This window comes from Neurospora tetrasperma, assembly GCF_000213175.1.
Source record: "Neurospora tetrasperma FGSC 2508 unplaced genomic scaffold NEUTE1scaffold_6, whole genome shotgun sequence".
Classification (NCBI taxonomy): Eukaryota; Fungi; Ascomycota; class Sordariomycetes; order Sordariales; family Sordariaceae; genus Neurospora; species Neurospora tetrasperma.
Window position 1 is genome coordinate 3,067,864 of NW_009799104.1, and position 11,028 is coordinate 3,078,891.

The 11,028-nt window shown below is 51.7% G+C and overlaps 4 protein-coding genes across 4 annotated transcripts in view; 2 read left to right on the top strand and 2 right to left on the bottom strand.

Moving 5' to 3' along the window:
• Positions 1-1,689, top strand: part of NEUTE1DRAFT_118293 (uncharacterized protein) — a gene marked incomplete at both ends in the record, with an annotated part of 3,617 nt that extends 1,928 nt beyond the window's left edge. Inside the window, one exon of the mRNA XM_009856336.1 lies at positions 112-1,689. Coding sequence (XP_009854638.1) covers positions 112-630 — 519 coding nt within the window. The remainder of the gene's footprint in view (positions 1-111) is intronic.
• Positions 1,690-1,907: 218 nt separating this feature from the next.
• Positions 1,908-3,313, bottom strand: NEUTE1DRAFT_140997 (uncharacterized protein; the record flags this gene model as incomplete). Its single annotated transcript, XM_009856337.1, has 2 exons — positions 1,908-3,145; positions 3,241-3,313. The coding sequence occupies 2 exons, from the start codon at positions 3,311-3,313 to the stop codon at positions 1,908-1,910; spliced, it is 1,311 nt and encodes a 436-aa protein (XP_009854639.1).
• Positions 3,314-6,268: 2,955 nt separating this feature from the next.
• NEUTE1DRAFT_118294 (uncharacterized protein) lies at positions 6,269-6,551 on the top strand (the record flags this gene model as incomplete). Its single annotated transcript, XM_009856338.1, has 1 exon — positions 6,269-6,551. A coding segment is annotated over one exon (168 nt), but the record flags the coding sequence as incomplete, so codon positions are not given.
• A 3,763-nt stretch (positions 6,552-10,314) lies between these two features.
• Positions 10,315-11,028, bottom strand: NEUTE1DRAFT_104142 (uncharacterized protein; the record flags this gene model as incomplete). The annotated part of the gene is made up of 3 exons (XM_009856339.1): positions 10,315-10,482; positions 10,686-10,726; positions 10,974-11,028. 3 exons carry the CDS (start codon positions 11,026-11,028, stop codon positions 10,315-10,317), a joined length of 264 nt encoding a protein of 87 aa, XP_009854641.1.

The following is an 11,028-nucleotide window of genomic DNA, read 5'->3' on the forward strand; positions in this document are numbered from 1 at the left end:
AATTTTTGTTTCTTTTTCTTTCCTTCCCCCCTCCCCCCCCCCCCCCCTTCCTTTTCTATTATTCCCCTCCCACGTCCTCACCCCCCGATCCCGGTCCTAACCAAAAGACAGTACTCCTCCTCCGACCCCTCCCACACCGGCACCCCCTCCTCCACCAAGATCCGCTACGCCTACACCTCCGACTTCCGCACCTTTTCCACTCCCCAGACGTACATCGACCGATCCCCAACCAACATCATCGACCTAACCATTCTTCCTCTCAACAACTCTTCCTCCTCCTCCTACCTCCGCTTCATGAAAGACGAATCCCTCAAGACCGTCTTCGTCGAAACATCCACCACCGGTCTTTTTGGTAGTTGGACCCGCGTCGGTGGTGCCTCAGCCATTATCGAATCGGGAGTAGAAGGTCCCGCGGCGTATTGGGATAATACCATTCCCGGCAAAGTCCATTTGCTATTAGACTTTTATGGGAGTGATGGGTATCGACCGTATGAGAGTACGACTCCGGAAAGGAATAGTGGTGGGTGGACGGCGAGTTCGAGGACGGGGTGGCCGACGGGGTTGAGGCATGGGAGTGTACTGCCTGTGGATGGGACGGTTTGGGAGAGGTTGAATGCTAGGTGGGGTTGATGATCAAAACAATGAATACCTACCAAAAAAAGGAGGTGGGTTGGGATGGGGAGTGAAATGGGACTGGGACTGGAACTGGATGAGAATTGAACGTGAAGGGGAAAAGAGGGATGGATGTTGGAGTCGTTGTTGAAAGGGGACGAAAACATCATGCCAAGCATCGCAACCTGTGACGACCTGAATGGCCCCGTGCCTTCCACAACAACACGGCAAAAAACACAAAAAAAAAAAACTTGCCCCAGTCGGTCACGAACGGGTCGCGTCTCGGGCAGAGGACAGATGCACCGAGCTGGCGCGACAGGTGTAGCAGGTGGGCTGTCACTCCACGCCACTACGCCATGCACCACTAATTCCACGACCCGTTGCTATTCTGTTCGTCCGATCGCCTTATCAAGTCTTGCTCAAATGGTCGTTGCATTGGATATATTTACAATTGTCGTCAAACATGTGTTTTCTCCCACTGTCTGCAAGATGCGCGTCTTCCATTCATTCTGTTTCCGTTACCGTCTCGTGCGATGTATGTCCGACTGTACACTACTACTTTCCAGAACAGAACAAGATCAACTAAACAAAAATCAGATATCCTCCCACCAAGCTCTCCCAAGTAACTTTTTCCAAAATCAGTTTGTTTGCACATTCGCGTTCTTTTTTTGCTTTTCAGATGAGTTCCACTTGATAACCATGATAGAGGAAAACAAGACGAGAGAGAGTGAGTTTCAAGGAAATGGGGTATCGTTCCCACCACCAGTTATCAGCGATCACCGAAAACAACCAGACCGTTCCAGATGAACAACAGAGGGTACCGCCGCCAGCCGCCATAGGGTGACAACCACCATTGACGCCGTTTTTCTATTTTCCTAAACCAACCAACGAGCAAAGACGTAACGTAAAGGAGGCAACATGAAAAAGGACGAAAGGCGAAAGGGTGAAATAAAGATGAAGCATAAAAAAGGGTAGAGAGGAAAGAAAAGCAATGTGAAGTGAAAGAGAAGAGCAAGAGGAAGAGCAAAGCAAAGCAATTACTAAATCTTTTTTCTCGGCAACATCCTGTGCGCCAGCGGTATAGTGTTCATGTCCTTGTTCGGGAAAATAAAAGGGAACATGGGGCGAAACGACGTAGATCAAGAAGGGAAGATCATCTGCCTCACCAACGAGTTAGTTTCGACTTCATCAGAACTGAAGGGTGGTTGATTGTTAAACTACTCACCAACTAGATCGATTACAGGGCAACCACAACCATGCGCGATCATGAACCAAAAGCATTGCTCTGGAGTTGTTCACATTGCCGACCCAAAGTAAGGCCCCGCAGCCGTCACCCCATAATAATCATGATGTCGTCCATGGCCATACCCGTGCGTAGCATCCATCGTTGCATACGCCTGCGTATGGGGCGGGAGCGTCACGCTGCCGCCGACCACGCGGTGATGGTGATCGTAGGGGTCCCGTCCGTAAGGATCTCTCCCATATGAATGATCCAGCAGATCATCCACTCCGGTACCATGCAACAACCTAGGCCTCTTGCCAGCCCTGTTGTAATCGTAGTAACGATCATCGGCGGTGGTGCCGGTGGTTAGACTGAGGGCTGTGCCGGGGTAGGAGTACTGATGCGCGGCGGCGACGCCGGCGAAAGAGTAGTTACCGCCGCCGCCGAGGGTGGTGGCTGTGGAGGTGCCAAAACCGCCTACGCCTGTGACAGTGGGGGAGTTGAGCATGGTGGTGTTGGAGGGGGAGTCGAGGAGGCTTGAAGACGTTTGTGAGGCTAAAGAGCCGCGGTGGTGTTGGCTGCGGTCCAAGTGGCCAATGCCGGGGATGAGGTCGTGGGGGTGGTGGCTGGCTAGGGTGGTGTTGATGCGGTTGATGGGGCTGGTGCTCGTTGAGGAGAGCTCATCGTGACTTCCGCCGCTACCGTGGGACTGGGAGTGGTGGGAGATGGTGATGGGCGAGTATTGTTGTCCGCCTAGACCTATCGTCGAGCCGGTCCGCAGACGTCCTACGACATCACCGCTGCCTGCCCCGACTCCTAGTGCGTTAGCACCCCTCTTGCGCGTGCTGACACTTCGGCTGTCCTTGCGTAGTCGGATGCGCACGCCCTGATCACTGAAGGACCTTGTCAAGAAGGTGCTTTCGGCCATTCCGGGGAAGTACCGATGAGGAAACACAACGAACTTGTCGGAGGTGGTCCTGGCTAAGGCGATGCACTCCCTGGTTAGAGGCTTGAGCTCAAAGAGGTTGAACTCGAGGCGATAGGTGCCTTCACGGCGTACAGAGACATCCTGGAAAATGAAAAACAGGCCTTGGGCATTGTTGGTGTCCTTGAGGACGTAGGGAGACGAGCAAAGGGAGCCGATTAGGTCGTTGTCCTTGGGCTCGGGCTGCTGGTGGTTGGCATCGTCGTTCTCGGTACTTTCTGGAGCGACAAGCTTGCAGACGAGGATCAGATAAGGGTTGTGTATTTGATGGCGCATAGGGTGAATATCGAGCTGGACGATGGGAGGGGGGTCGATGGGCTTTCTGTCTGCTTTGATTTTGGTGTCTTGTTAGTCTGGTTTTGCCATGATGCATCTCGTCCTCTCCAGTGTAGACGGCGAGGTTTGCTCTGTCTGGTCTCACCTTTTTCTTTGCCAATAGCTACGCGCGCATTCTTGGGCTGTTGACGGATCTTGAGTTCGTGGACGGGCGACATGCCGTCCATAGACGGCGGCGATGCTGTTGCCATCACAAGAAGGTCGCCGATGTACCTTTTGGTAGAGGTGATGAGGTGGGGCGAGGAGAAAACCTGGTCGAAAGAATCCACCTCCTGTCAACAGATCGCACCTTCCCAACAATATTCTGATCTGACCAAGACGACTTCGTGGTCACGGAAGCCGCGACTGAACTTGGCCGGGATTGAGATTTCCTGTCGTCACTGAGAGAAGCTGCCGCATCCAAAGATCTCTTCAACTTGAGTGGCGGGCGATATCGGTGAGGGGGGACTCAAATTGATCTGTCACTTGAGTCCTGGCAGGTACGGGTTGAATATGAAGGAGGGGAAATAACAACTTGATGAGAACAGTAAGAGTAGATACTAAACAAAAGGATCCTTCGGTGGCCATCTGTAGACAAGAAGATGGGGAGCTATGGTATTATGTAGGCAGCGTAGCAAAGTGAGCGGATACCCATATATGATTGACAACGAGGATGTCGTCTGAATAACGGATGACTAGGTACCGGGGTGTTTCCAAGCCTGTCAGAGCCAGTGCCTTACATCGGTCTAGTCCTTGAATGAAGAGGAGGGCCAGGAGGGTATGTGCAGTAGAGAGCCCTCTTCTCCAGTCCAGTCCACCTGGCCATTGACCACATCCGCTCACGCATCCCTACAGACATGACGGGGCGGCTGTGCCAAGCACAAGGCAGGCCGGGGTCGGCCGGGATACCATGGACCGGGGTCTGTCAACGTTTCTCTCCCCTCTGTTTCGTCAGTCAGTTCAATCCTCGATAATAAGATCCTGATACTATACATGTAGCGGCCTCGTATAATAATAGCTGCGTGGTACTGCAACTGGTGATATGACAGGAATCGCTTAGGCCCCGTTTGTATTTGTCTTCCTGAATCTCCGGTTCCTTCGTTTCCTGGGGAAACAGGAGAGATTGAGAGGATCCGTTCGCAGACTTAACCACTCACCCTATAATCCATATGCAGAATTTGCCTTGTTTTAGTTCCCCCCTTTGGAATGAGAAGTCGTGATAGGCCATGGGCTGCTGACAAAAAAGACAAGCCCGCAGAGGGAAGCATAGAGAAGGACCTGGTTCCAGTCCGTACCTTTCCAAGGCTTCAGAGGCTACCTACGTACGGGGTCGAATGAAGAAGAGGTCCTGCCCCTGGACATGCTTTTTCACGTCTGGCAAAGAAACTACGGCAATGTAGCTATGGTGGGTGGTAGGAAGCCATGCATGGACGACATGGGTCGTCAGTGGTGGGATGGATGGGAAAAGAAAGCTCCCCACTTTGGAGGGAACGGTATGCTTGAGGAGCAACAACTGTTCAGGAACGATGCTTGATGATGCTTTCTGTCTTCTTCTGCCAGTCGTTTCGCATGTACCGGTGCTCATTCCCGATTCGGACAAGTGAAGTGATTCAGTTGCGAAAAGGGTGCGAGGCGTGTACCCGGTACTGTTAACCCTGTAATTAACGATCAAGTCGGTTTCTGGTGGATTGATCGTTATGGCCAGGATATCGCTAATGTAAGGTTGGGGTATTTGGTGCCCAGAAGAGGTAGACACTCTGACTACCAGGCATTAGGAGCTAGCAAGGGCTGTCAGAGGGGTACCGCAGGGGTATCTGACAGTAGAAAAATAACGATTTTGGTGTATTATGTAACCAAAAATCTAATCTAAATCGTAAATCAAAGGTTGATCGTTATTGCCATACAAATACGCACCGTTACCAAGAATCTGAACGTTATAGCCAGAATATCGTTATACCTCTGATCGCTAATTACAGGGTTAACAGTACTACTACGAATGCCACGGCTAGATAATTCTGGATAAATGTAAATGTAACTATCCCGTACCAGCAGCTGTTGGTCACCCACCTTAACAGGTTCACTTAAGGAGTTTGTACGTAAACGGATACCTACCAAGTGAACGCTGAATATGCAAAGGTGAACAAAGATGATGACCTCTTCACCAAAAAGGTTCCTTAGTCACGGAGTCTCAATCTCCTGAATGTTGGAGCGGCACCAAGTCGTCCGAGGAGCTGATTCAGTTGTTCAACTTTCAAGCTGGAAGAAGAGGCTTCATCTGCTCTGTCAGTGTACAGGATACAAAGCATTGCTGCCCTGGCCTATCTAGGACTTTGTTGGCGTCCGTGCGGTGCCATCGCCATGCCATCTTTGCATGCATTAAAGGACATGTTCCCATCATGGCTCAACACGAGGTGAGGATTTCCGACACTGCAAATTTCTGTGCTCGGAAACGGTCTTTGCCTGGACGGGAAATGACACCCGGGGCGTTTGAAAAATTCCGGCATGAAGCTTGGTACTTGGTTTCCGCACCGCTCCCGGAGTCCCGAGTCCCGACTTCCGCCGCACAAACGACCAGATCCTTTGTATCTAAGGCAGAGGGAGAACGGTTTCTAGTGAGGCTCGTTCGAAATGTAAAATCTTGTGCAAGTTCATCGGTGGGTGGTGGTACACCCGACAAGCGATATTCAGGTACACGCACATGGTGGCGTCGACGATGATGGCAGGTTACCACCACAGATAATGCAGGGGCGGCACTGAGAAATACCAGCCAAGGGTAGGTACCTCTACAAAGGGTAATTCTGCAAAGGACCTCACATCTACTATGGATGGCGGTTCATCCAGAGACGGGTTGCGCGTGCATTGCTGGAGTGTAATTGCTAGTCAATAGTTTCGACAATCGTTCTCACAGTTCACTTCATGGGAACTGGCGAGTCCCGTGTCAGCGCATGTGAAGGGCAAGGTCGGCGAAATGATTGGCGTTTTCGAAGATTCTGAAGCACCTTCCAGGAGGTCAAAGCGAGAGAGCTTCGCCGGCGACGTTGAGACCCGAATGCAAGTACAGGGGGGATTGTGGCGTAGCGGCCTCCACGAGCGCTATATAGTATAGGCCTCAGAGTATATCACGAACTGGCCGGCCAAGAAGGTCGATTTTGATTCGGTAGGGCCGAGCCGGCCTTGACCAGAAGCTTGTTTCAGCTGTTCGTTGCCAAGCATTTTCTTCAACATCGCTCCATCGGTAGGACGGTAGGTATGCAAGCCTACAGACTGACAAACTGTTGGCTCATAAGGCCAATCGCCCAATTCGTCGAACCGGTTCGAATTACGGTCGTGCACTTCGCCCGCTCGCATTCCGATATCGTCAGGAGAGGTCTGGATCCCGAGACATGGCGTTTGGCCTGTCTGAGAAGTAGAAGGCGGCAGTTGTACGTGGTGGTGTGATTCGAGTTGAGGTCATCGCCTTTTAGTATGTAGTAGACTCAGCTTGACCATGTTTTTGGTCTGTCGTCCTCATGGGTTAGGTGACGGAGGGAAGTGGTGACTCGTCAAGACAAAGATGAGCCTTTTCATCTCGTCCTTGTCAACCGCTGAGACTAGATGTAACAAAAACACTGGGATTTGTAACCAGGTTCGGTTCAACGGTTCTGTTTTTGGGCAAAACGGAAAATGGGGGAATTAGCCGGCACTGAGGTCTGATCCAGTCCAGATTCAGGCCCCAGTCTCGATCTGGGTCCGAAGTGCCTGTTCAAAGAGAGACGGCCCAAGTCGAGCTGTCACTTCAACCTCAGAGTGCAAATCTTGGTTACGCATGTCGGCTGCTATCCGTAGGACGGTCGGTGACCGGGGTCAAGTGACAGGGCCGGTGAGACAGAAAGACAGGTGACAAGCTTCTCTGTAGTGTACAGTAGTTTCTGTGTCTGCATTGGGCGCTACTGGGGGATCGAGCCTCCTTGGCGTCCTAATATTTCGATTCGCCTGTGTCATGACGAGGTGGACATTTCACCAGCAAGCTTCTCTTTTCGTCTTGCGGGTTGTCTGAGAAATAAAGAAGCCCCATCAGTTCGTCCGAGGAGCATAAGCGAGCGCGACGCTGGAGACATGTCGGGCAAATTGGACTGTCAAAACAGAAAAGAAAAGAGGCCCTTTCTTGGAAGGAGCTCGAGCTCGACGAAATTGCTGTATCGGCCAGGATGGCAGATATGCGCCTTCGCTAGTAGATCTACCGGCTTGATACTGTGTAAGCTGCGAGATGTCTTGGGTGTTCGGCATCCCGCGCTCTCCATCGTTTGACTGAGGCACAGCACAGCACAGCACAGCACAGCACAGCACAGCACAGCACAGTTCGAGCAGATGGACGACAAGAGAGCACAAGTGTCGACTACGTAGAGGTAGTCATGGATATGGCCTTCTCTTGCGAACGGTTCGTTGGCGCAGTCAGCCTTCTGTGAGAATCCTCCTTGCGGTCTGCAAACCGGACGTCGTTCGCAGACTCGCAAAGTTGCACAAATTTGATGCAGTGCGGTCAAGTGCTTCCAGTGATTCATTGGTTGGAGAGAAGGAAGAAAAGTGAAAAAGTCAAAGTGTAGTTTAGTTGGAGGTCGGCTCGGGTTGGTGTGGGGGACAAGGTGCTCCATCGACAGGGACCAGGCAGGTTCGGACCTAGTGGAGTAGAGACTCTTGGAGGACCCCACTTCGAACGTCAAACGAACGGTGCTAGGTGAGGGACTTGTCCGATTGGAATGATCGCGTGCACCCGATTGAAGCATAACCTTTGTATTGGCTTGGAGGCGGTGTGCCTATCAGTTCAACTGAGTGCATTGCAGTGATTGATGAGTCGATGCTGACGACCTATGCATCTCTGAATAAGGAAGGTTCGAAGTTGTTCTGCACTCAGACGGCAAGAGAAGAGCAAGGCATTCCTGCCACTGCACTGGATGGAATCAAACTGACCTAATCGAGGCTGAGTGACGATCTTGAGGAAGGCGCGCGGCAGTTACCTACCCAACGTCTCTACACTACCCCTCCTGTCCTCCATCTCCAATCAGCCTGGAGCTGCCCGTCTCCGGCTTGTTCTCCCCTTCTGTCTTGCGCCTTCCCCCAACCGTTTTGCTCGGCAGCAGGCACACACAGTTGCCGATCCCAAGATTGCAGGACCTTCCAATCGGCAGCCTCCCAGGCAGCCATCGATCTCTCTTTCTTCCAAATGAAGGGAAGAAGTCTCCAACCCAACGCCTGACCTTGTCCCCAGTCCCAGGTCACTCACCCTTTCCGAGTTCCGGACGACCAAAGGAAAAAAGAAAGAAGAAAGAAATCTGGACATGCGAGCACCAACAACATTGATGATCCAAAAAAGTGTTTCGCTCATCACCTATCTGCCGGCCAAACCGAACCCTTACCCTCTCCATGGGCCCTTGTGAGGATTAGAACTTGGTGATTACTGCAGTGATCAGCAACTGCATCTCGGTGGAGGTTCGGAAGTATTCCCCAAGCCAGTCGCTTGACATCCCGGCGAGTCGCTGACTGAGAGTCTGACGATATCAGTCACTGCGTCAACAACAAGCAGAGGAAGAACATGTCATTCCCACCTCAGGCTTACTGCGAGCTCCATGGAGTACCTATGCTCCTTACCTCATTCGTGTTGAAATGGACTATGTACTGTACTGACACTGGACCTACCTCTAGCACCCCCGGAGCTACCCTTCCTTCGCGTCTTCCCGCGCGGTACCGGAATTGGTGCTTCTCAGGTTGTACCGGTCTAGACAGTTACCTCCCGCCTTTCACAGTCCAGACAAGTCCCCGGGGAAAGGAGGGCACCCATCCACTCTCCCACCTGGGACGTGACCTTTCTGCAGTCAAAGAGTCAGAACAAGTGTCAGCACCACGCGAACTCAATGGTATTGGCCTTCAGGTGACCCAAACCCAACGTCATGACGATCTTCTCCATATTCTCCCCCACGACTGCACATTGCATGCTTAAAAATTAGCAGACGGTGATGCTTACTTCCCTGTCGCCATGCTTTCACCGGCCAATGGTGCTCTCGTGGGTCTTTTTGCTCCGACTTCCAATGCCTCATCGATTCCCTTTCCCAAAAGCGTGGGCAAACTGATTCGTGTGGCCGACGACTCTGCTGGTCATCTGAAACCGGCTAGCGGCCGCGATATAGACGGCATGTCTTTTCCATCGTGCTCATTCGACACGCTCTCTACGGTGTTTCTTGCACTGGTCCGCACGGCAACCAGCATCACTACTGCCAAGGTGCCAACGGTGCCATCGTCTGAAGCTCTATGGTCAGAGGGCAGCAAGGGCAGTTCTGAATGCAGACAGACCCGGGCTTGCCCTTTTGCCCAATCCAGTTACCTTGAAGACTGCAGGAAAGCCAATCACGCTTGGGTTTCTTGGACCTCAGCCCTATATTTGAGCATATTAACACCATCAGGAAATATTCCATTCGCTGTTTGCCCCTTGTATTTCCCCATCACCATCCCCACCACTTTCACATCGGACCGCTCGCGCCCCTCTATCCGCCTGCTTGTTATCACTACTCTTCTTGAGTTGTGCGGGTATTCGTCTCCGATTAGCTCGACTCGGCTCAATTGGCGTGTCTGTTGAGTGACAAAAAGGCACTGCTAGGAGACTCGATCTGCAGAAAAAGACGTGGATCTCCCCATCATCGCTCTTCTCTGACAGTCTGACGATAGATGACAAGAGTCATCTCCACGCCAATCTTGTATGGATCTCCCACTCTGATATCGGTCACGTCTCTTAAGTTTGTTTCCAGATCAGTTATGGTTCAGCTTGGCCGTTGTCCAGACCTCTCCCCATCAGGAAAGCTCTATTTGAGTAATGTATAACGATACAACGGGAGTAAGGGCCCACGTCGGGATCAGAACCTTGGTTCTCAACGGTGCATTTTGTGGGGTTTGAAGACCCATGACTTTATCCCTAGAGGATCTAGACTCTAGTGGATTCTGTCCCTCTCCAGTTCGACTCACAGGCCGTGGGGATGACGAGGAGGTGCATTCGGCCGATGACAATTCTCATCACGATCCGCTCCCCTTTGCTCCGTCACGACTACTCCCTTAGGACGTCCCATGTAGAAGAGGGGTAGTAAAAATAAAAACAAAGTGGTCAAGATGGCGCAACGTTTGCTGCTCCTTGCTAGCCCAAGGGGCAGTCTTTGCATTACCCGCTTCTTCTGAAACCTCCTGCAAAACCACGGAACGAGAGTTGAGCAAAAGCAGCACAGATACCAAACGGGCCGTTCGCTGAAAGCGTCTGTAATTGGTGTCCCGCTCTTCCCGGCCGGCAATGAATCAGTTCCCGTTTCTCCCTAGCCAAAATTACATGGAACTATTATCAACACCAGTCGAGGGCGTCTTTGGGTCCTGCATACAATCAATGTCATGATCTTAGAGCGCTTGTTCTGGAGATGAAGAGACCCTATGTTTCCTTGCCGACGTGTCTTTTGCTGTTCCCTTGTTCCATTGGCGAGGAAGGACGTCGTGGCCAGCTATGACACGGAAACGTTCGATGGTGAGAAGTCCATGACATACTCGCGAGGAATCGCCGATGTCGGGGCCTTTTCTTTCCTGACCTTCGAAGAAACAAGGCCCCACAAGTCTTAAATCCCCAAATTCTTCTGGATCGGGCATTCGCCAGATCTAGACCCATCTTCCTAAACTTTGCTTATCATGTCTCAGTGAGAATGGAGTTACCGAACACATGATGAACCGAAGTTGGTGCCAATTGATCAGCGAAGTATCACTAGAGAATTCTGCGTTGGCGTCCGGTAGCGATAGCTATTAGCCTCCATATTGTCTCACCTATACGTCCAACCTTACGAAAGGGGAACGAAGGGAAAGGAAAGGTCGGCAACAAGTTCCAGAAACACGCCAT